The 25680-nt window shown below is 44.8% G+C and overlaps 2 protein-coding genes across 3 annotated transcripts in view; both read right to left on the bottom strand.

Moving 5' to 3' along the window:
- Positions 1-4313: 4313 nt before the first annotated feature.
- On the bottom strand, positions 4314-10326 carry INHA (inhibin subunit alpha). Its single transcript, XM_069982591.1, has 2 exons — positions 9775-10326; positions 4314-6544 (listed from the first exon to the last, which is right to left on the bottom strand). The coding sequence occupies exons 1-2, from the start codon at positions 10064-10066 to the stop codon at positions 5643-5645; spliced, it is 1194 nt and encodes a 397-aa protein (XP_069838692.1). The 5' UTR covers positions 10067-10326; the 3' UTR covers positions 4314-5642.
- Positions 10327-16881: 6555 nt separating this feature from the next.
- OBSL1 (obscurin like cytoskeletal adaptor 1) overlaps positions 16882-25680 on the bottom strand; it is a 49913-nt gene continuing 41114 nt past the window's right edge. For both annotated transcript variants that reach the window (XM_069982589.1, XM_069982590.1), the window contains 9 exons: positions 25324-25593; positions 24673-24939; positions 24209-24588; positions 23900-24053; positions 21308-21469; positions 20916-21020; positions 19769-20041; positions 18893-19162; positions 16882-16996 (listed from right to left, as the gene is read on the bottom strand). In XM_069982589.1, coding sequence (XP_069838690.1) covers positions 16989-16996; positions 18893-19162; positions 19769-20041; positions 20916-21020; positions 21308-21469; positions 23900-24053; positions 24209-24588; positions 24673-24939; positions 25324-25593 — 1889 coding nt within the window. In that variant the 3' untranslated portion in view covers positions 16882-16988. The remainder of the gene's footprint in view (positions 16997-18892; positions 19163-19768; positions 20042-20915; positions 21021-21307; positions 21470-23899; positions 24054-24208; positions 24589-24672; positions 24940-25323; positions 25594-25680) is intronic.

The following is a 25680-nucleotide window of genomic DNA, read 5'->3' as shown; positions in this document are numbered from 1 at the left end:
CAATCCAAAAGGTTCTGTGAGTTTTATAGGGCTGGGCGAAGATTTCCAAGTAAATTACCTGTTTCAGATCGCTTCGAAACAAACTAGGGAAGCATAACTCTACTACGGGCGTATGTTTGCGGTTCGTACGCAACCGGCCGCATGTCGATTTTTCCCACGCACGTAGTTTCAGCCACACATGTACGGCGGCATACGAAATGCGGCCGGACTCATACGCAGTGTGAACATAGCCTAAAGGTGCACACACAAATAAAATGTTGCACTCACATGTGTCCCTCCCAGGATAGCCCTGCAGAAGAGCTCCACAGTTTGTCGGGACCCACTGAAGAGGATCCCCCCAGCCTCAAGTGGACCAGTTTGAAGCTGGTTGGTTTGATTACTTGAAATTAGAATCATGCGCCAAACTTTGGGTGCAATTTTTATTTTTTTGCTAGGCCATGTTCTTTTACAGAGCACCCCCTTGTCAGACCCACATAAGTGTCTGTAGTAATACATACGTTTTTTTTTTTTTTTCCCTTTCACTACTAATGCTCTTGGAAAATGAAAGCTGTTCTGTGTTTTACAGATCTCTCCCCAATGTATATTCCCATTGAAAATAACAGGATTCCCACGCTTATTAAGGGCTCCTCGGCCACCTCTGGTCTCTTCATGACCGCCAGAAGTGTTCGGGAAGCTGAAAAGAGCTAAGTGGTGAATTGCGCCATCCTGCATTACCATGTGAACTTATCAGCTGCTGTATGTCCTGCAGGGAAGTGGTGTATTCTTTCCAGTCTGACTCTCTGCTGTACCTCTTTAAACCCTGCTGTCACTTAAAAATGTGAGGGGTTTGAAACGTGAAAAGTTCTGATCAGTTGGGGTCTTGGAGCAGAGTCTCTCAAAATTACTAGATAGTTGGGAGAAGCACATGGGTGGGCGCTTCATTCTATAGCTTGCCTCTTGATCCAACTTGTTGCAGCAGATGGGATTAAGTTTATAGAACCCATCTCCTGCAGTAAGACGGAACGGATCAGTGGCAGCCTGGACCACCTATATCTAGAGACCGGTGTAGAGGCCTGTGTGACAGGCCAAAAGTGACTGTAAAAATGTATAAAAGCAAGACTGATTCTGTGATTCACTGTAACATTGGCTGAGTGCACACCTTTTCCTCTATGGTCTAGGTCATGGGTCTCCAAACTGCGGCCCTCTGGCTGTTGTGAAACCACAACTCCCATCACGCCTGGACAGCTAAAGCTTTAGATTTGGCTGTCCAGGCATGATGGGAAATGTAGTTTTGCAACAGCTGGAGGGGCGCAGTTTGGAGACCCATGGTCTAGGCCCTGGAGACCCCGCTCTCATACTTGCCCCCTGCCTCATTCACTGCTGACTCAGAATTATGCAATCCTGAGCAGAAGAGATGGATTTTATTAGCCCATTGCAGACATAGACTGGTAGTGTTACAGAATGTTTGCACTTGGAGCTCTTGGGCCTCATGGAGATGACGTGTAACTATAGAAAAGTTATGTAAGATCAGAGTCCTTTTTCTGGAGTCCTAGGCACTTATCAGGACTGGTGTAGTCATACGCTTCCAGCAGGTGCATACCTGTATCATGATTTATGCCTGCTCCCCGCCTTGCTGCGTACCCTCTTCCTGCCCATCAGGTGACACGGCTGGCATATGCCAGGGAGATGGGAGAATCTGCCCCTTTTCTGTGGCACATATTGATAAATGTGCCCCTAGGTGTGTAGTTGGTCTACCCTTCCATACTGCTCCATATTATACTATAGGAGAATGAAGCCTAATATATCATGGACGTGGAACAGAACACTATTATATTGTAAATGCAGTGTAGGCCTATAGATCTCTATTACAGCCATGTGAATGTGTTTAGGCTCATTGTGTGATGTAAATTAACTTATCTATTCATTGTCTATGAAGCTTCTGGATATGGTGGAATACAACTGCCGGCTACACAAGACAGCTCCCATAGAGAGTGAATGGAGTGGTGGCATGAATCCTGACCCGATGCTTCACTTAAACAAAGGGGTCGGGGATCCATTCAGATTGCGGAGGGTCCCAGGGATCTCCTGAACTCGTAGCAGTGTCCTGGTAAAACCTCCCTCATCCAGACCAGATGTCTCCCGTCATGTCCTAAGTTTCCCCATCTTGGTCGATGGTTTCTCATTGTTGGGTGGTTGTTATAGGGATTTCACTATACTGTATATTGTTTGCACTGATATTTTGCAATTTCTAGGATTACTTGGCTTGTTTCCATCATTGCCAGTTCTTATTCACTTCCAGTGTCGGATTGGCCCACCAGTCCCACACTGTTCACTTCCTTGGCCAGGTAAGCGTCTTGGGCTGTGTATATCATCCAGTAATCACATTTTATATAGCAATCTCCTGTACTGACCAGCCGCTACCCCACCATCCTCCTCCATTCCTTCTAGAGCGCTCAACCAGGTTCATCACATTCCTGAACAGAGTCCAATTTTTGCAGTAACATTTCCACAGTCTATATCTAATACCCCCCACCCCCAAAGTGATGTCTGTGCCTGCACCAAGTGTGATCAACCAGATATTAAACTGTGCAGACGTTTCCCAGCCTACACCTTGGCATGCACCTGGCAACTATAGACAAGTTACCACTGCCTGGTTAACTCATTAGGTGCCAGGCTGTTAACACGCTAATACTTTAACTACCCGTGCTCCCGTGACATGTCAATTCTTTGAGCGGAGAGCAGCGGAGGCGTGTGAGGCAGACGGGATTCTGAGCTGAGTCTGCGCCCCGGGTTCCGCTCGGAATCTCTGCCTTGTTTGCTCAGTGTGAACATACACTTATAGTAGTTATATTCTTGTACGGCATTGCTTCTCAAACTGTGAGGCGCCCCCCTCTTTGCTGGGGAGGAAGTTTTCACAACAGTGATTATAAGCAGCATAGTCCTTTCCCTGGCTGCAACAATTTTACCTACACAACACAACACTGAAATTTAGGCCCAAACTGTAGCGTGCTCTCCAAGCCTCAGCTTAGTATACAGGACTCGTGGTCAGATAGTGTGCACACGTGTAGAGCAGCGCCTGTTCACCTGCAGGCATGCATTCCCTTCTCATACAGCCGCTCATACACCACCCGCAGCTCTGAACTCATGAAATCAATCCAAGTCCACATTGTGGAATAACTAGGTAGATGTGCCATTTAGCTGAGTCCCAAAGCCTTACAGAGATGTCATCAATGTATCTGCCATAATAGGAAAGGAAATATTAAAGAATCCCAATGAATGAAGGCAAGAAGAGATTTAAGAGACTGATAAGAATTTGTATGGGGAAAAAAAAAACATTTTAACCCTTTGAGATGGGATTATTCCTTGAAATGAGGCTGTATATTTATAACGCTAGGCATCTCACATCGTCTCTGCAACCTGCTGTGTCCGCTGCCTGTTGATAATGGAATTCTGTCTCTAGTAACAGACAGAGCAGGACAAATTACAGGAAGTGGGGGTGCGGTTTACCACAGCAAAGTAGACTTACATCCCAGCCATGCAGCACCCAGCAGGAGGACAGGGTCACAATCCTCCCTCCAACTACCCCCACGTACAGCACTAAGTAACTTGGTGACAAGTAGAGATGTCGGCGCTGGTAGACAAGTAACGCTGCTGCCGCCGCTGACCATGCGCAGGGAGGGAATAAAATGGCCCTCCGTGTAACAGCTGGTGATGTGCCCGGACATAGGGCCCCAGGGCAGGTGCTGGGGTATACAGGGCACAGGGCCCCCAGGTAAGGAGCCGCTTCAATGTCACAGACACAAAGAAGGAACTGAGTGTGCTCACTCAGCATTCGGTTCATGGCTTCACACTGCTGCAGCTTATTCACAAACCTCTTCTGGAAATCACTCACACTGACATTCAGGGGGGGCTTCCTATCAGTCATGGGCCCTCTGGCAGCCGCCTACCCTGCCCAATGGGAAAGACAGCTCTGGCTGTGTACCTGCAAGCTGGGCCAGTCTGCGTGTTGAAGATGATCCATGGTGTCCCTCAAAGATAAATCAAGTGTTCCTTCTCATTTCTGACCACCTATAAAAGTCCAGAGCAAATTGTAAAATACCAGTGTCCCTACTGCTGTGTGTCCACAGTGCTGCAGTGTGATCGCTCCCTCTTTTAGCTTCTCAGCTCAGCGCTTGCTGTAACCCTTTCCTTGCTATGATGCTGCTGTTTCCTTCTGCTCATACAACCTTGCAGTCCCAGTGCATCAGTAACCCCTTCTCCCTCCGCACGTCATCTGCTCAGTCCGGTGAAACAATGGATCAGCTTTAAGTTTAAGCTTTCAGTATTTTTTTTTAATCATTGTCCTCAGATTTCTTGTCAGAAGAAAAGTCTTTTATTGAAATTTTTGCCAAAAAAACAACAACTCAATAATCAAGCAAATAACCTGGAATGGACACTAATAGCCTGCAAGTGGATGACAGCAAGAGACATGATGCCTCAGTCCATCCATAGAACAAAGACGCCTGTATAGTGCTGATGGGCCTGCAAGATTATTACAATGGAATAGTTGCAGTGATGAAGACACTTAAAGGGAACCTGTCACAATGAAAATGCTACCTAAGCTATTGGCATCATGTTATAGAGTAGAAGGGGCTGAACAGATTGATATATAACTTTATGGGAAAAGATTCAGTATAATGTGTAATTTTTTTTCATTGAAATCTCTGATGTTTCCTGCTAAAGAGTCTAGTCCATTGAGTGGCACCGCCCACTGGACTCCTTAACACTGAATGATCAGGGATTTCAATCAATGTTGCAAGTTATACTGAATCTTTTCCCACAAAGATATATATCAAACTGCTCAGCTCTTCCTGCTCTATAACATGATGGTGATAGATTAGATAGCATTGTCTTGGTGACAGATTCCCTTTAAAGGGGAACTCCAGTCAACAACAAAAATGCCACACAAATGTTCTGTGACTATGTCTGTTCCCTGTGTTTGCTGTTGCAGTACGGTTTCTATGTTGTAGCAGCTCTACGCTAATGACTCTATGACAAACATTGTTAGAAATTATATCATTTCTACGTTGTTTACATTTAAAGAGGGACATGTGATAACTAAGCTCCACTCATCATGTGACCAAGGGAGTGCATATCATAAAGACATACCATTCGTCTGCCTCTTGGGCCCCTGGAGATGGATCCAACCTAGTAGGGGGGCTTATTCTGATCTTTGCAATGAGTCCCCCTCTTTCTGTGTATGCCTCACTATAAGACAAAATAAAAGAAAAATAAGTAGTTGGCTGAGGTTTCCTCAGTATAATATCATGTGATGATGCTGGGAGTTCTCTTTAAGGGGAGCTTGTCATGTTAAAAAGTAGTCCGATATGTGGACACCATGTTGTAGAGCAAGAAAAGCAGAGTGAATTAAAATATGTCTTGTGGAAAAAAGATGCAGTAGAACTAGTAGACCTCCCTATAAACCTCTGACTAGCACCGCCCACTGGACTTCTAACCTCAAAATAAATGCAGGTTTCAATCTATAAATTAAATGTTTTTTTTCTGCAAAACTATATATCAATCTGCTCAGCTTCTTCTGCTCTATAACGTGATGCTGGAAGACTGGATTGCAGTTTCAACAAGACAAGTTCCCTTTAAGCCATTTTGGAGTCAGATTTTCAGATTTAGCTACATGCACAGTCTTGGGTCAGCAGATTTGGCACTGTTTCGTATCGGAAGGAGAATCCACCATCTGTGGTGGTGGTGACTCTCAAAGGTTTCATGGTGCTGGGCAGAGCTGCACAACAGTTCCCCCAGTGGAGAGCTGTGCTTAGGCCATGGTTTGGGGAACAAGTCCCATGGCAGTAGTGGAACTGGAAGCTTCCAGGGTGGACAATCCACTGGCTCCAACCCAGCTCTTCAAAGGTTATGTTGAGGGAACCGCGATGACATTGTGTACCGTCAGAAGCGGGAGCCGGAGGCCTCTGCAGAAGTTCCAGAGCAGATGGCGACCATGGAATTCCTGATCTCCGACCACGTTGGCTGGGGCGGGTACTGTACATGAGGAAGGGAGTATACTCAGCCTTTTCAGAGCAAGGACAGGTGGGGCAATGGACCAGCAGAACAAAAAGACCTCTTGTGACATAGTTCAAAAAAGCAGGAGCCAGGTGAAAGACCGTCCAGTCATCCATCTTATCCACTTTGGACGTGGCCACAGTGACCGGCCTCTGCTGTGAGAGCACCTGTATGTCCACCACATGGGATAGAGTCTCCTCTGTGGTACTATCAAAAGAGGAGGCCGTATCATTATCATCAGTCATCTTGTCATCTTCCAGGGTCTGAGACTCATGGGGTGATAGTTCTCTCATGTGAGTAGGTAGCTCAGAACTCTTGGCATTTGGATGTTTGATGGATGAATTCTGGTGCCAGGTGAAGTTGTCTATCGGTGAATCTCCAGTGAAAAACCAAAACTGCACCGAGGAGACTCGACGGTTCAGGATGTGAGGAGACGGACGAAAGATGTAGGTGAAACTGTTGTCTTCTTCTGTCTTGGTTGTTTCAAGTGGTGGAGTCTCACAAAGGACATCTGCAAAGAGGCCACATTTTACGGAATGATGGCAAGTAGAGATGGGTGTAACTCGAGTATGCTTCGGTCCAATCCAACTGGAGCGTGCAGCATTTGATTACCGGTGGCTGGAGAAGTTGCATACAGCCCTAAGACTGCCTAAAAAACATGGCTACGACCATAGGCCATAGACTGTATCCATGTTTTCCAGGACTCCCTAGGACTGCAATATCACTTCTTCAGCCACCGGTAATCAAATTCTGCACGCTCGGGTTGGGATGGACCCAAGCATACTTGAGTTACAATCAACTCTTATACCAAAACAATAATAGAAAGAGGGAATTTATACTTAGCTAAAGTGGAATCCAACATTCAAGTGTGTTTTGGTGTTAAAGGGATCTGTCACCATGAAAATGCTATATAATCCATCGGCATCATGTTATAGAGCAGGAGGAGCTGAGCAGATTGATATATATCTTTGTGGGAAAATTAAATGGAGCCCAGTGACAGTGACACTCAGTGATAGGACCGCCCACCGGACTCCTTAAGCATGAAAAGATCAGAGATTACGATTAACCATATCCGAGTTATACTGAATTTTATCCCACAAATAGATATATTAATCTTCTCAGCTCCTCCTGCTCTATAACATGAAGCTGATAGTTTAGATAGCAATTTCATAGTAACACTATCCCTTTAAGTGGGTAACCAGATTCAGGGCCCATAGAGTATGTCTTTGTGTTTTATCACATGTCAAGTTAGCATTGAAGAGTCTAGACCAGAAGAGACTATCAAACATGGTGTAAAGCAGGGGTGGGGAACCTCCGGCCCGCGGGCCGCATCCGGCCCCTGAGACCTCCCGATGCGGCCCGCGATGCGTGCCGCTCTGGAGGAGGAAGGAGCCGGCATACACAGCATCCTCCGGTGTCTGTGACAGCTGCCGGACACAGGAGGATGCTGTCTATGCCGGCTTCTTCCCCAGCAGAGCGGCGCGTGTCTTCAGTCTCTTGCGGGCCGTGCGCGATGGCCATTTAATCGCGCGCCGCCTGCAGGAGAAGACCAGCACAGAGGACCTGGGACAGAAGAGGACATGGGCAGCGTGGGAGCGGAGGTAAGGTGAGTGGGATGTTTATTTTTTTTATTTGGGGGTTAACTAGGCCACCAGGGACATGCCTGATGGGGGTTAACTAGGCCACCAGGGACATGCCTGATAGGGGTTAACTAGGCCACCAGGGACATGCCTGATGGGGGTTAACTAGGCCACCAGGGACATGCCTGATAAGGGTTAACTAGGCCACCAGGGACATGCCTGATGGGGGTTAACTAGGCCACCAGGGACATGCCTGATGGGGGTTAACTAGGCCACCAGGGACATGCCTGATGGGGGTTAACTAGGCCACCAGGGACATGCCTGATGGGGGTTAACTAGGCCACCAGGGACATGCCTGATGGGGGTTAACTAGGCTACCAGGGACATGACTGATGGGGGTTAACTAGGCCTACCAGAGGCATCACTGGGGGGGTTAACTAGGCTACCAGGGACATGACTTGGGGGTTAACTAGACTACAAGGGGCATCACTGGGGGGGTTAACTACAATAGCAGGGGCACTAGGGGAATAATACTTTGCCTTGCCCCGGGTGCTGCAAACCCACGCTACTAACTGCCGCGCACGGTATGCGGCCCTCCAATGATTTTATTAATGCCTGACCGGCCCTCGACATGGAAAAGGTTCCCCACCCCTGCTGTAAAGTGATACTGGCTCAGTTGCCCCTAGCAACCAATCAGATTCCACCTTTCATTTTCCAAAGAGTCTGTGAGGAATGTAATCTCCCCCATAGTGTCTACAGCCCTGCGGACAATATGGATTCTGTCTCTATGTTCAGGTGTATGAGACCTGAGATCGATTCTTTGGTATTTCATGTGGATTTGTATAGGTCAGGGATGGGGAACCTTCGGCCCTCCAGCTGTTGAAAAACTACAACTCCCATCATGCCTGGACAGCCTTCGGCTGTCCAGGCATGATGGGAATTGTAGTTTTTCAACAGCTGGAGGGCCGAAGGTTCCCCATACCTGGTATAGGTTCAGTTCATACGATGGAGAATAAGTGACACCTACAGGCAGCCGGAGGAAACTACAATGAATACAACAAGAATGGGAAGAATCAAAGCAAGAACGTGGAATCTTCAGAGGTTACAGAACACAGGAGTACACAGTCCTCGGTCAGACTCATGCTATGACTAAGGGCGGCCATAATCCTAAGACGGGGAAGTGGTGAACTCCTGCGTCTTGTAAGATGGATTTATTGGATGTGTAACGTCTGATGAATCTACGTTCCTCCCTCTGACTTTGGATTTTTTCTTCCTTTTGTACTTTAGCGCTGTCCGCCATACATTGGAGGAAGCCGTGTGGGCTTTATGTAGTTTCTTCTATACAAAACCTCTAGCTTACATATAAGTGAGGCCAGGCTGGGGCTGTATATCACATGGACAAGAATACAGACTGATGTACAAACCCAGGGGGACACCATATAGTAAGTCCTGATGGTCTGTAATCAACCAAAGAACACACAAGGCCCCCTTGTACCCTATAGGGGGTCTCTATTACTTATATAGAGGAAGAGAAAGACAGTAATTTGCTATTTAGCATTTACTTAGTTGGGAAGGAGGTAGAGGAACAAGAGAACAGCGCCCCCTGCTGACTGTAGCTTCTGTGGCCGGTTAACACTTTTGCCCAACCCTCAAGGCGCACAGCCTGTCCGCTCCCCATAGCTAGCACCCCACAACTGAGGACAACTTGCTAATGTATACATAGTTTCTTTCTTTTGCATCCACTGGTGTCAGAAGGTTTTATAGATTTGTAATTTACTTCTATTTAAATATCTCAGGTCTTCCAGCTGCTGTATGTCCTGCAGGAAGTGGTGTATTCTTTCCAGTCTGAAACGGTGCTCTCTGCTGCCACCTCTGTCCATGTCAGGAACTGTCCAGAGCAGGAGAGGTTTTCTATGGGGATTTGCTGCTGCTCTGGACAGTTCCTGACATGGACAGAGGTGGCAGCAGAGAGCACTGTGTGTCAGACTGGAAAGAATACATGAATACATCACTTCCTGCAGGACACACAGCAGCTGATAAGTACTGGAAGACCTGAGATATTTAAATAGAAGTAAAGTCTATATAACTTTCTGATACCAGTTGTTTTGAAGAAAAAGAATAGGACATCCTTGGCAATAATAATGGTGGGCCCATCACTCACCCGAGGAGGGGAACAGGATGACCTGAGACGTATCCTCCAGTCCGTGCTCTCGCTTTTGGCTGTGTCTCTTACGCAGAATCCTCTCCTCAAACCTGATGGATGCATTCACATTTGGGGGTGATGTGGGGGGTGCTGCTGTGGTGGATGGAGGAGAGCCCAGCGCCTCCACTATCTTCGTCTTCACCTTATCCAGGATAAACAGGCGCTCGGCCTCGGGCATCTCACAGCCTTGACCCATCGTGGGGAATGTCACAGCGAACAAAGCGACAAAGATGAAAGCCAAAGACGACATATCCAAGTGTCTTGTGTTCTCGATGTATAATATATATATGAGATACCACTCAGTCCAGCTGTCTCGTCTCCCAGTACCGTGTCTCGATTCTCCCCCTATGTCCTCCTTGGATGGCTGTCTCTTAGTCACATGCAGCTGTCCCTCTCCTGTAGTCTCAGACCGCTTCGTCCTTCTGCAGAATCTCACCAGTTATCAGGGTTGGCACAGAGGGAACTATCTGTAACAGACGCCAGGAATGTATTGTTTGCCCCAGAGATCAGACCCCCCTGACCAGTCATATTGCATGGGAACGGCCTCCCGCCTCTTAGGAGAAGACCTTGAGCCCAGTAACAGAGCGACAATTGCCTCTGTGTTTGCATTGTTATTATTACCTCCATAGAATAAGGGAAGGAATGGGGGAAATCAGCTATATCCAGTAACTACAGTTGTTCTGCTTAATAGAGCTCCCTCTGCTGGTGATTATATCAGATCAGGAAGTTGTCAATAGTTGTTGAATGTATAGTTAAAGGGGTGATCCCATGGTGAAAAGTAACCTCCTGTACTGTGGGAGTTGTTTAAGAGGTTGATAGCCCCCAAATGAATGGAGCAGCAAGTGCTTTATTAACTTTCTATGTGGTGAGCCCCCGTATGATGTTATAGCGGTGGGACGGCCGGTCACTTGCAAGATGAAAGTGTGACGCCACTGCTGCAGGGTCCCTTGGGATAGTGTAGTCACAGGTGGTCAGAGCGGTGTAGGACCCGGCAGCCACAGAAAGGGGAAATGTTCCAAGGTTGCGGTGCAAGTGCTGTGCAGGTTGTAGTGAATAATCACAGACTCCGTGGATAATGTTGACTTGGTTACTACTTGTAAATGTGCAGCAGGTAATACAGATGAGCTCGGATATACACTTGATACAGTTCCAATAAATACTCGAACAAAGAACCACCAGATCTGTGTGTTAAGTGCGGAGTAGGATGTAGTAGAGTTGATAAGGTTGTACTGAGGTAGTGTAGTAAAGAGGAGGATGCCGTGAGAGTCTCAACCCAAGTAGTAATGTGCTCTGCCGGGAGGTTGGAGTGCATAGAAGAATACTTGTAGAAGAAGAAGAAACAACCTGTGCTTGTGTATTGACTTTCCTATAGTCTTCACACCACCTTATGCCCACTAGCTTTGGCTGAACCGTACTAATGGGTGACACAGGCCCCAGACCTTTGTTACCTGGGATGAGCGGAATGGTCAGACTGGGGGCTGCCTACAGGGGGATGCTCAAAACTGGGGGCTACCTAAAGTGGGATGCACAACGCTGGGGGATATCTATATGGGGGATGGGCAACATAAGGGGGTTATCTATATGGGGGATGGATAACACAAGGGGGGTATTTGTAATTGGGACATCTATAAGGGGGGCAATCTATAAGGAGGACAACACAGAGGAAGCATCTAAAAGAGGAACTACACAGAGGGGCCATCTATAAGGGTAACTATACTGGGTGCGGTGTGTATTCAATAGGGCATGCACAGAGGGGGGAATCTACTATAGTGGACTACACAGAGGGGTCATCTATAAGGGGAATACACAGAGGGGGCCATATATTATATGGCAGGGACAGGAAACCTTGGCTCCCCAGCTATTGCAAAACTATAGCTTTAGCTTTGACTGTCCACACATGATGGGAGTTGTAGTTTTTCAACAGCTGGAGAGCTGAGGTTCCCTACCCCTGGTATAGGGGATGCACAGAGGTTGTCATCTACTATAAAGGGACACAGAGAGGGAGGCTCCCTACTATAGGAGATGCACATAAGGCCATCTACACTCACCGGCCACTTTATTAGGTACACCTGTCCAACTGCACGTTACCACTTAATTTCTAATCAGCCAATCACATGGCGGCAACTCAGTGCATTTAGGCATGTAGACATGGTCAAGACAATCTCCTACAGTTCAAACCGAGCATCAGTATGGGGAAGAAAGGTGATTTGAGTGCCTTTGAACGTGGCATGGTTGTTGGTGCCAGAAGGGCTGGTCTGAGTATTTCAGAAACTGCTGATCTACTGGGATTTTCACGCACAACCATCTCTAGGGTTTACAGAGAATGGTCCGAAAAAGAAAAAACATTCAGTGAGCGGCAGTTCTGTGGGCGGAAATGCCTTGTTGATGCCAGAGGTCAGAGGAGAATGGGCAGACTGGTTCCAGCTGATAGAAAGGCAACAGTGACTCAAATAGCCAACCGTTACAACCAAGGTAGGCAGAAGAGCATCTCTGAACGCACAGTACGGCCAACTCTGAGGCAGATGGGCTACAGCAGCAGAAGACCACACCGGGGGCCACTCCGCTCAGCTAAGAACAGGAAACTGAGGCTACAATTTGCACAAGCTCATCGAAATTGGACAGTAGAAGATTGGAAAAACGTTGCCTGGTCTGATGAGTCTCGATTTCTGCTGCGACATTCGGATGGTAGGGTCAGAATTTGGCGTCAACAACATGAAAGCATGGATCCATCCTGCCTTGTATCAACGGTTCAGGCTGGTGGTGGTGGTGTCATGGTGTGGGGAATATTTTCTTGGCACTCTTTGGGCCCCTTGGTACCAATTGAGCATCGTTGCAACGCCACAGTCAGTATTGTTGCTGACCATGTCCAGCATGTCCATGTGCAGCTTCCATGCTTTATTTATACAATACAGAAGTACAGACGTTTACAAAGGGTGTGAAAAGTAACACCACCCCTAGTGGGACACCACATTTATATTGCTGAGTTGGGCACTCAGATTGTAACTCAGGATCAGTACAGGATCAGTAATGTAATGTAAGTACACAGTGACCCCACCAGCAGAATAGTGAGTGCAGCTCTGGAGTATAATACAGGATGTAACTCAGGACAGGATAAGTCAGAGAACTTCCTGGAGCTAATCACCATATACACATGCATGTGGCATATATAGAGGACAGGGTACCATAGCAATAATAGACGTGAGACCCCATCACTCTGAATTCCCTCTATAATACATCAGCCCTAGTAATTGACCATCATTTCCATGAGGTTTTAAGGCGTCTGCTTGTGGCTACCGACCAGATAAGATGGTGTTAAACCAGTGACCTTGATAATGTAGCTGCAAGAAAGTTTCCTGTGGGATTGTTCCGCATCCAGATTTATTATCTATAAATTCTTCCTTTGGGAAATTGTGGCTTGGGGGTTTATTTGATTCTTTATTAACAATGATTATATAGACTTATCCGAGAGATCAGAATAATAAAAACGGATGAAAAAAATGAAGGAGGTGGCCAGGAGGAGCAACCATTCACAATCCATCTTCAGCTCCACTAACTATTTTTATCGTTGCTCGTTTGCAAGTCGTTCGGTGTAATAAAACATTGTTCGGTCGTTCCTTGCTCGTTAGTGGGTGCGTTCAACAGTTTAATAGTGCAAATCCTATTGGCTAAACACATTGATTGACAGGGACCATACTTCCATTGAAAACTTTATTTTGCATTTTCTATTCATTATTCTACTAATTATTCAATTATTTCTATTCATTCATAAGATAGTTATGGATTGACGGACACACTAAATAGCTTACATATATAAAATATAAATTCTCTTCTTGCAAAGACCCTGTGCATCTGACCGTGCATCTGACATTTTTTTAAATGTATGTTAAGCAATGGGATACACTGCGTACAAAAGAAGTCCTGCCGCTCATGTTCTGATTGTAAATCCAAATTGATTAAAAAAAAGATTATTCTAAAGAATAATAAATAATAAAGAAAGCTTGGAAAACTATAACATATAATAGGATATATTGCGTGTGAACATTTATGATATTTATACATTGTGTACGAATATAAAAAAATAGGAAACAGGAAAAATACGCCCACTGGAGGCAGAGAGAATGAGAAAAAAAATGACTCGCCCCACCTAGTTGAACGATAATCTGTTGTTCATCATTCCTTGGAATCACTCTGAAATGAACAATCAACGAGGTCAGGACGATTAGAATTAAAGATTGTCGTTCCACTGGATTGTGTGAACGATCTCAAGAAGCTCGCTAAAGCGGTCGTTTGAGATCGTTTATCGTTAACGATTATCTGAACGATAGTTGTCTTGTGGAATAGGACCCTAAGCCCCTGGACCACAGGGCCCAGTCACAATTGCAACCACTGCTTTACACTATTCTGAGAGTACAGGAAAGGTACAGGGAGTTATCCCAAGATTTATAGAAAGTTATCCCCTATCTATAGTATAAGCGTTAAGTATCTGATCAGTGGGACCCACACCAAGAGAACACCAAGAGATGACTGGAGCAGCTGTCTGCCTGTTCGGGAGCATTTGACCACCATATATGTGATTGGTAAGAGTCCCAGTGGTCAGACCGCCACAGATCAGCTAGTTATGCTTTATACTGTAGATAGCTGATAATGTTTCCACGTAAAGAGCCAGGGCTATATTAACACAATCTGCAACATTTCGAGAAGGCCATTTAACCATAATCCGTCCCATATGGCCAAAAGCCAACAACAAATTCCCAAACCCTCACCCAGATATCTCGGAGAAGCACTTGACCCACATTTCATATACTGACAGAGAGGAGTGTTTGGCAGGAAGGGGCTGATGATATTGGCACATCCATTGTATGGAAGCTTTCCTCCGCGGGCATTGGATGCTGATATTGTATGATGCAACATGTGAGTCATTATACAGACGCAGAATGAGTCCCACCAGAAGCTCCGATACACGGATGCAACATGCACATACATGCCCTCCCAACCCAGATCATATGTCATATTCAGGAAGAAAAGACAAGAGGTCAGATGGAGAGGTTTATTAGCAAAGGCCAAAAATGAAGAGTACACAGGTGGGGTGACATGTAGAGACAGTCACACATCTTCTGGGGGAACCAACGTCCCAGCATTGTGCAGTAATACATCCACTCACAACAATCAGTCCCCAAAATACACAGCTATCTTATCCTACATCCGTTGTCCGTGTGTGCAAAATTCCTCTTTATTTTTCAAAATTTTTGGAATTTCTGTAAAACGCACCCTTTACATTTACAATAGTCTGGTGCTGTATTCTCTGCCATCACTTCAAAGTTTAAAGGGGAACTCCGACCAAAATATCTTCTCATAAGTCCTACATCTATTTGGCTAAGACCCTACTGGTGAGGTCTAGGCTCTCAGCCATCACTGATGGGGCTTTGCAGAACCCTTAAACCCCTTTGGGATGGCTTCGAGACCTCTATTATTAGAACCCTAAGGCCATGTTCCCACATAGTACTTTATAGTTCAATATATGTGAATAAGATCTTTGCAGGGAGTCATATTCACAGTCACATGCAACTTGCTACCTGCACAGTCACATGCAACTTGCAACCGGACAAACTGGTTTGGACTTAGTTGCACCACACCAGGGGTCGCAACACAGTGCAGCAAGTTACTGAGTAGTCCCAGTCTAATGGGACTATGGGTAGGTGTAGGCCACACCTCAGACAGCTCTGGCACTGGCTTATCACTCCCAAGAACGAAAGGATTGGGCAGCAAAAAGGCAACCCATCTGACCCTTCTCTCCACCGAAATCTTCTGTCGACCGTTCGGCCAACTTTAGTCCTAGGTTGATGGGTTTAAGACAACATACTAAGCAAAGAGCCCATGGGAAGCCAAAGGGGTTGAAGTATTCTGCATGGTGGTGCCAGATCTTAGACTTCACCAATCTGATCTTCTCATGTGATCAATATATGCTATTTTGACCAGAATTCCCCATTCAAGATCAAATCTTATAAATGCGAGGGACCTACGTCTGTTCTCTTAGGTGTGCTTTCCGATAAATTAAAAATCTTTTGGGATCTGTGCCGTGACACCTAGTTGCTAACCATCATCCTATTGATCTGAAGGTATTCCACAGTGGAATGTGACTACTAAATCTTGCAGTGGACCCTTTACCTACAAACCATAGAAGTGGCTGACAGACCTTGGCTACACTCTTCTCAGGGTAAAGGAAGCCACTCTACACATTAGACAATTGGGCGGTCCTGCCTAAATTTTTATCCAATAAGTCAGGTCGCCATCTGAAGGAAGAGAGCTGATTCTCTGATGAAGAGCTTAGTGGGAAGCTGGCTTCAGTAGGTGGCACTAGAAAGCCAGCCGTCTTCCTTCTAGAGGAGAGCTAATTTACATATCTTTTTCCCAGGATGCTCTTCCTGGCCTAGAAGACTCCCTAAGTCTGTTGGCAGTCTCTACTCTACAGACTCTTTCATCCACTTTCATGTGTTTTTTGATGTGGCCTCCTGGTTGTCTCCTCCTCTGTCTTAACCCCCAACATTATTTATTGGATCCATAGTTGCGGGATCCAAACATGGTAGCTACACTTTAGTTCTTCCTGGATCTGTCTACCACCTGTGTCTCTCCAGCATAGTAAAACTACAGCTCCCAGCCTTCCACATACTGGACGTTGTAGCTTTGTAACAGCTGGAGACCACTGATCTCCAAGAAGGCAAAGATGTTGACATAGAAAATATAGAACTTGAAGAACCATGAATTACTTCCGCAGAACACACCTATATTTGATATATATCATACAAAATTTCTTTGCATTGCCCCTTATAATCCATTCTTCCATACTCCAATGTCTTGTTGCATCCTTCCTATGGCGCCATCTTGTCTATGTCATCCCTTGTCTTGATCAGTTTCTCTGCTGCTCTACAAATATCCTTCTGCTTGTCTCTCTGTCTTCTCGGTGGGAAGGTTGGGTTGGCGGGTTTACAGTGGAGTGTATAAATAAATAAGTGAGTGCTGAGAATACAAGGGTCTAGAACAAAAGCTTGGCTTCAACCGAGCCTTGGCACTGGTATGAGCACCGCTCTACCTAATGGGGCTGGGAAAAGAGGAACGTAAGCTGGAAGATAGTGCTAGCACTTATGGAAGAGATGACGCTGATCCTGCAACGCGTCCTATTGTTCTGTTGAAAGACAAAAACAAAGAAGATACATTATTGTCTTGGAGACCTTGGTGGATGGTAAGGTAAGGGGGTTGGAGGTGTGGAGCAGTGATGGAGCCTTCTAGTGCTGTAAGGTATGGAGAACTCATCATACTATGATGAATTTATTTTGGTCAACAGGTTTCCCTAAACAGGGTTGGTCTGTCTGACCAATAAAGTAGAAGACAAACCCATTTGGACCTAAGTGTTTTCTGTTCTGTGTAGATGGTAGGTGGTCCTTTTAAATGGTCTCCTATAATGCCCCTAAACCTAGGTCCAAACCCTTCCCTTATCAGCAAACAGGCCCTGGGGACAGAATATGGTAAGAGGGTTCTTCATGGTTCATCTATAGGAGATGCCATGCCTCACGTCCATAGATATGAAGTTCACATTAACTTCTAAGCTTCTTGTTTTTCTTTTATTTTCCATCTACCGCAACCTGTGTTATGAGTGTACCTGATAAACCCTTGATTTCAAGTTCTGGCCATTGCAGCAGAAGTTGTTCTCATGTTTGCATTTTACTGGTGTGAACACGGTTGGGTTCTGACTTGGCCTAATTTATCACATTCTGGTCAACGCCCGGCATCTTGTTCGAGTGAATTCTACCAGCACCTTAATAGTTAACCCCTTGCCTGGCCAGTGATTGATAGCCCTTTCCTTCTGTCTTAGTTCTTGTCTGTCTGCCCCAATCACCTCTGAGACTGGGACCTGGCCTCCTTTAAAGGAGTAGTGCGGCGCTAAAAAATTATTCACAGAATAACACACATTACAAAGTTATACAACTGTGTAATGTCTGTGAATCGCCCCCTTCCCCGTGTCCCACCACCCCCGCCCGTGTACCCGGAAGTGTGTGGTGCATTATACATTACCTGATCCATGTCGAGGCCGTCCGCCATCTTGTGCCAAACGTCATCTTCGGACGGACGGCCGAATCCCTGCCGCCGCCCCCCCTCCGCTGCGTCACAACTGTGCTCAGGCTGCGTCATCAGCTGCTCAGCCGCGATTGGCTGAGCATAACTGTGCTCAGCCAATCGCGGCTGAGCACAGTTGTGACGCGGCGGAGGAGGGACGGCGGCAGGGATTCTGTGCTAGTTATCTGTGCTAGTTATCCTGATTTATTGGTTTCCTGACTTTGGCCTGTGTCACTGACTATATGTTTGCCTTCTGATTTGGTCTGTATTTTATTCCTGTGTTTTTTTCACTCTGCTTTGCCTCGTTGACTCTGTTCTTGTCCAGCGTCTCACCCCACCTTACCGACCACCCACGTTTGTGTATTTTTGGCATTGTCTTATAATTGTCTTGTGTCCTGTTATACCATTTTTAGTGCAGAGAACGTCTCCAAGTTGTCCTGTGTCGCTTACGATACGTTGAGGCAAGTAAGAAGGGACAGCGGGCCTGGGACAGCATCAGGGCTACACTTGGTGAACTCTGTGAGTACCCTGACCAGTCCTGACCCTGTGGGGGAGATTTATCAAACATGGTGTAAAGCGAAACTGGCCCAGTTGCCCCTAGCAACCAATCAGATTCCACCTTTCATTTTCCAAAGAGTCTGAGAGGAATAAAAAGTGGAATCTGATTGGTTGCTAGGGGCGACTGAGCCAGTTTCACTTTACACCATGTTTGATAAATCTCCCTGTGTTCCTATTTTTTTTCCCTCCATTATTCAAGTCATAGACCTTTAACCAAATAACTTCTATGGGGACTGACTATTGGCCGGTTATTGGTTGTGCACTAGGGCTGTGCGGGGAAATCATGTTATATAATTTCCAATGGGAATGTACAGTGAGGCTCCTGGTAGGTGACTATATGGCCACAATTCCGTCTTCACAACAGAATACTGACAGATTTTGTTGTATAGAGCGATCTGTATACTGTTACCTTGCACACTGAGCTGCGCTTCCGCACGTGTTTTCCCAGCTGTAAATCTCACAGTTCCTGACATGGCCGGGTACGTGTTCTGCAGGGTGAGTCTGTGCCGATTTCCTCTGGCCTCGATGATGATGTCGCCTCCATTGTGCAGCAGCACTCCATTTAGACTCCACTGTGGGGGTCTGGATAGAGGAATGGACACCTCACACTCAAAACAAGCGTCATCGGGGGCCGTCACTTTTACGTCTTTCAGATTTTTGTATAGCTGGACGGCTAAACCTGAAACCAGTTTAGAGAGTTAGCGACAGTTAGCGACGGGTTTTGGGGCTGGAGGCCCAATCACTGCACTAATATTTCCCCATGGCAGCAATTCCTGTCCTCCACTCCGTTGTGTTATCATAGGGGCATTGGGTAAATCCAAATCCCCATTTACATCAATATCTAAACCACATAATTCCTAAGATGCCCACAACCACTAGATGAGAAGGATGAACCCACTGGTTACAGCGAGTCCAGGTGACTCTCCAGTATGTATAGAGATATGTATGGTGTCTCTCCTCTATGTATATGAAAGAGATGAGGTACCTAGAATGATACAATGGTCTTAAGTTACCCCTTCTCCAATTACCCCACCGTATTCCCTAAGCACACGCCTCTTAGATAAATCCAACGGGACCTGTGCCCATAGACATTTCTGCTATGGTTTATGCCTGGCCTTGCCATGCCACCCACACCAGAACCCCCCTGCCACACCTGCCTGATCATCCGCAGGTGTACGCCATGGAGAAGGTAAGAATCCACACACCTGGTATCGGGATCATGCATAATAATGGTCCTTGTGTTATATGTCTCTTAAATTTGGTATAAAGGTCTTTTAGTGCTCACCCTCAACTAGTAACCTGGCTGATGTCTGGGTCTGGCCTCCTATGGTCTTCATGGTATAGACGTCTTCATCTTCAGGGCCGACATCATTGATGGTTAGCGTGCGATAAGCGTCCTCGCTGGAGATCTGATACTTGTCAGAATGAAGAATGACTTCACTCCCTTTTAGCCACGTGACTCGAGCTCGGGCCGGACTGACCTTGCATTCAAATATCACCCGATGGCCTTGTAGGGCTGTCTTGTCCCTCAGAGATTTTACAATACGGACGGGTAACTCTAGAGACATCATTAGAAGAAATTATGTGAGTACTGAGGAACAAGGGCACAAGGCTGGTGCTACCTCTGTCCTGGTAGATAGAGTGTTATGTGAAACATACGGTATATACCAACTATAATGAGACAATATATTATAGTTATATTCTTGTATAAAGGGGAAGTATTATAGTAGTTATATTCTTGTATATAGGGGGCAGTATTATAGTAGTTATATTCTTGTATATAGGAGCAGTATTATAGTAGTTATATTCTTGTATATAGGAGCAGTATTATAGTAGTTATATTCTTGTATATAGGGGGCAGTATTATAGTAGTTATATTCTTGTATATAGGAGCAGCATTATTTTAGTTATATTCTTGTATATAGGAGGCAGTATTATAGTAGTTATATTCCTGTATATAGGGGGCAGTATTATAGTAGTTATATTCTTGTATATAGGAGCAGTATTATAGTAGTTATATTCCTGCATATAGGAGCAGTATTATAGTGGTTATATTCTTGTATATAGGAGCAGTATTATAGTAGTTAAATTCCTGTACATAGGGGGCAGTATTATAGTAGTTATATTCCTGTATATAGTATCAGTATTATAGTAGTTATATCCCTGTATATAGGAGCAGTATTATAGTAGTTATATTCCTGTATATAGGGGCAGTATTATAGTGGTTATATTCTTGTATATAGGGGCAGTATTATAGTAGTTATATTTTTGTATATAGGGGTAGTATTATAGGAGTTATATTCCTGTTATAGGAGCAGCATTATAGTTATGTTCTTGTACACTGGAAGAGATATATAAAATATATTGCACCTGGAGGAAGGACTAATCTTCTAATCAAACCCACATACAAAGGAGAAGACTTTGCCTCTCACCTTTGACATTGAGTTTTGCTCTTGATTCTATTCTTCTGGCTCGAAAGAGAATTTCTCCAGAGTCTTCACACTGAGCCCCACAAATAAGTAGAAAGTGTCTCCTTCCTTAAGAAACATAAAATTTACTTAACAAAGGTGAAGAGTAAAGTGCGAAAACTGATCGTTTGGAGGATTTTGTAAAAGATCAGTATTTAAAGCACATTGAAGATATTATACTGGAAGAAAAGGTCCTTATTAGAGTTAATGATGTAGAAAATAATATGGTTCATCGGATAAAGTCATATAATGATACAGCTCACTGAAAACAAGTGCAGTCCGCCTTATTCTAATCTGAAATGGCTGACAAAAGAAAACAATAGATTACATTCAACCGCATAGCAAGTAATAGATACCTTCCTGGCGGATCTTAGTGGTGGATGTTACTTTAATTTTCTCTCCATTTTTAAACCATTCTCCTTTGGCCTGGGCGCAGGATAATTCGCAGATGAATGCCGCATTGTCGTTCTCCAATATCTCGACATCCTGCAGATCTTTCAGCACTTGTGGTTCTTGCTCTGTGGAACGTAACATTTAGAACATGTACACCAAGTGCCGAAAGGAAACCTCCGGCAGGTTAGGGCTTGTTCTCATAAAGACTCCTTGTTATCTAGATTTAGTTAATGTAGCGAATGTATGTGGTGGTATCTAGTAGTTATATTATACTCATACTAGCATATGAGTATTATGTGCAGTGTCCCAGTACCCGTATCCCAGCTTAAGGTTGTTGTGTGGCTGAGCAATATCTGTGTTTGGGTGTTATAGGTTTCCTGTTTGTATTTTGCATGTCACACTGCTAAACCAGCATACATAAAAGTATAGAAACATAGAAACATAGAAGATTGTCGGCAGAAAAAGACCACTGGGTCCATCTAGTCCGCCCTTTTAGTATTTTCTTCCTTATTATCTTAGGATAGATATATGTCTATCCCAGGCATGTTTAAATTCTGTTATTGTAGATTTACCAACCACCTCTGCTGGAAGTTTGTTCCAGGTATCTACCACTCTTTCAGTAAAATAATATTTTCTTACATTGCTTCTGATCTTTCCCCCAACTAACCTCTCATTATGTCCTCTTGTTCTTGAGCTCAGTTTTTTACTAAAAACACTCCCCTCTTGAACCTTATTTAGTCCCTTAACATACTTAAAGGTTTCAATCATGTCCCCCCTTTCCCGTCTTTCCTCCAGACTATACAGATTCAAATCCTTAAGTCTTTCCTGATATGGTTTATGCCTCACACCTTCCACCATTTTTGTAGCTCGTCTTTGGACCCGTTCTATTTTATCAATGTCCTTTTTTAGGTGAGGTCTCCAGAACTGGACACAGTATTCCAGATGTGGCCTCACCAGAGCTCTATACAGCGGGATCACAATCTCCCTCTTCCTACTGGTTATACCTCTAGCTATACACCCCAGCATACGATTTGCTTTCCCCACCGCCTGGTTGCACTGGTGACTCATTTTAAGGCTTTCAGAAATCATTACCCCTAAATCCTTCTCTTCTGAAGTCTTTTCCAACACAGTACTGCCGATGTGATACTCGGATAGAGGATTCCTCCTCCCCAAGTGCATTATTTTACATTTGGAAACGTTGAACTTCAATTTCCACTGTTTGGACCACGTATCTAGCAAAGCTAAATTATTTTCCATATTACTGACACCTCCAGGAATATCCACCCTATTGCACACTTTTGTGTCGTCAGCAAACAGACAAACTTTACCTATCAACCCTTCTCCTATGTCACTTACAAACATATTAAAAAGAATAGGACCCAGAACAGACCCTTGTGGCACACCACTTGTAACCAGTCTCTGCTCAGAATATACACCATTAACAACAACCCTCTGATATCTCTCCTTCAGCCAACCACAAATAGTGCAAGGGTTAACATTACTCCTGAATATTTCATTCATTTCATTCATATTTCACATTCAAAAAGAAAAGATTTGGTTGCATGATTCTCCTTTCAGGCTGCTTCATTGTGAAGTGAGCTCTAAAGGGAGAGAAGCCTGCCAAGTCTTTTTTTCCCGGTTAGAAACAATTCTTGCAAAGTTAACTTTAACCCTTTTTCCCCCAGAGGGATAGAATGTTCTTGATAATCTCTCCCTAGCCATAGAAGTGTAAGGAAGTATCTGTCATCTCTACAAGTAGATTTTAGTTAGTCCTGGCTTGACCACGGGAGTGCAAACATCTCTACTCTGTCTCATCCAATTTTATTGCTAAGTAGAGATGAGCGCAACTCTAGTGTGCTCTCAAGTCAAGTCTGATTGTTCTACATTTAATAAACCGATGACTTAAGAAGTTGGATGCAGCCGTAGGGAAAACCAATCATGGGCTTTATCCATGTTTTCCCACACTCCCCATTTTCTTCAGCCACCGGTAATCAAATGCTAAATGATCGGACTCTAGTGCTAGGTCTTACACCAAGCCTTAAGCCTATAAAGTTTATAGTTTCAAGTAACTTGCTATCAAGTCTACAGATCCTGTTAGAAAGGGTGAAGCCACATAAAAAGGCATGTTTACCTCTTCAGAGCCTCTGAACCCAATCCACTCTAATCTGAAGTACCTGCAGAGAATATTTTGCCTGTTAGGGCCTCTGAGACTGGATCATACTTCTTCTTAATAAAGACCCCAGACCACACTGTCTCTAAATCCAGACTATAGAATAGACACATCCAAGATATTAACCAAGTCCAGATAGGCTGTTTCCCACCTCTACCCATTCCACTCCTGGGAGGAGTTACCTGAGACAATGTCCTGACACCAGATCCAGCATTAGGAAATTGTCTATGGCAACAACAAGGAGGAGTAAAGAAAAGGAAAGTATCTTTGACATCAAGGAGATATACCTTTATATCCAAAAGTCAAGAAGATCTCTTGGTTTTCTGAGAGTCCTCTAGATGTTTCAGAAGAGTTGAGAAATATATTGATAACTAGGAAATCTTACCAAGAACACGCAATGTGGCCGAGGCACTTAGGTCACCCACAGTGCATGTGTATGTCCCAGCATCTTGAGGTCCACACTGACTGATATGAAGTATTCTACGTCGCCCCACAGAGAACATACGGCATAAGGTGCATAGGACCAATTCCTTCCCGTCCTGTAAATAAACCAAAACATTTCTGAGAAGCACAGGGTAAAGGAAATAATTACAGCCAGGAACCAGTGCTCCATTCTTCATATCTACATGTACACATCACTATTCTTGTCTACAGATGGAAGTATTATAGAAGACAAAGGAACAGGTTGTGTTACCTTGCTCCACGTCACAACAGCTTCTTGCTTGGAGACCTCACACTGGAATGACGCTAACCCGCCTTCATTAACAACAAAGTCCTGTGGTGCTTGTGTGATTGTAAGTGGGTGCTCAACGACAGTCAGCTGCCCCGTAGTACGCAAAGTATCGGTTGTGAAAGCGATCACTGAAGTATCGGGAAGTGAAAGGTCTAAAAGTCGCAAAAAATGTTGACGCCCACTTGACCTGATGATGCATTGGTCGTCGTTGGTCAGAGGAAGGCCTCCTTTCCACCATTCTCCTTTTAGATCATCATGGCTCAGTTCCACCATAAACTCGACGTCACTTCCCTCCACACACTGCACATCCTTTAAGCCTTTTTTTATGCCAATACTTCGGGCTGTGGTGAAGAATAACAAAAATAGTGAACTAAGAAGAAACTGGAAGTGAAATTATGGTTTTCCAGAAAAACATTGAGACTTACGTAACACATTCAGACGACAATCGGTTCGGTCATGGAGGCTTTCACAGCTGTACCGCCCCCGGTCTGATGCCTGGACACAATGGATGGTAAGAGTATGGTTGTGCCCACAGTCCTGAAGAGTAAACCTATCACTGGGCTGAATAACAATGCCCTGTTTCACCCAGTGAACTTCTGCCTTCTCGGTGGTGACCTCAACCTCAAAGGTGACATCCTGTTCCTCTTCCACCTCCACATCTTCCAGTCCCTTGGAAAACATCACATGAGCTTCTGCAAAGAAAAAAACGTATGCAAAAAATTCACAACATAGAAAAATTTACACATCCTATTGAGTGTAAACATAAGGAAAAGACTAGGCACCTTCTATTGGCAATGTCTACTCATAAGGGCCCTTGCAAATTTTTGCGTATTACGTTGACATACCCTATCAACATAAGAATTTTGGGCACAAAACTTTCATACGCTGCTAATAATAGCCTCTAACTAAGGAAAGAGTCCTTCTGAGTGCCCAAGTGTACATGGAGTATTTAAGGTAAAATAAAGAAAATTCAACTCTTTGAACCATGGGAACCTGAGCTTGATGCTTCTGGGACATTTACCAAAAACATTGGATACTTTGGTATCCAGCAATTCACACTCAGCACATCGTCCTACCTTGAACTCTTAGTCTTGCCCGCGATACGAGCCCTTCAGCATTAGCAGTGATGGTGCCCGAGTCAGACAATCGACAACCGTGCAAAGTTAAAGAGTGGCAGAGTCCATTACTCGACATGCTGGCCCTACTGTCGGAATTTACAGGGGATCCATTGAGCTCCCAATGAAGAATGACATCTTCTGGAGATACGACACACTTAAAGGTGGCCGTGTCTCCTTCCAGGATTGTGACGTTCTGAAGCTCGGTTATGAATTCTACTTGACGTGGTACTAAAGAGAAAAGATACAACCACCAGAAAGATATCTCATCACTATGAGCAATGGCTGATGGTGTCACCACAATAGCAACTACATAGC

The sequence above is a fragment of the Dendropsophus ebraccatus genome, chromosome 9 (assembly GCF_027789765.1).
Source record: "Dendropsophus ebraccatus isolate aDenEbr1 chromosome 9, aDenEbr1.pat, whole genome shotgun sequence".
NCBI lineage: Eukaryota > Metazoa > Chordata > Amphibia > Anura > Hylidae > Dendropsophus > Dendropsophus ebraccatus.
This window is presented reverse-complemented; position numbering and strand designations above follow the sequence as displayed.

Coding starts and splice junctions, on each gene's coding strand:
- INHA (XM_069982591.1), bottom strand. CDS start 10,066: ATGTCGTCTTTGGCTTTCATCTTTGTCGCTTTGTTCGCTGTGACATTC. Junction 6,545..9,774: donor CATCCTGTTCCCCTCCTCGG/GTGAGTGATGGG, acceptor GCCTCTTTGCAG/ATGTCCTTTGTGAGACTCCA.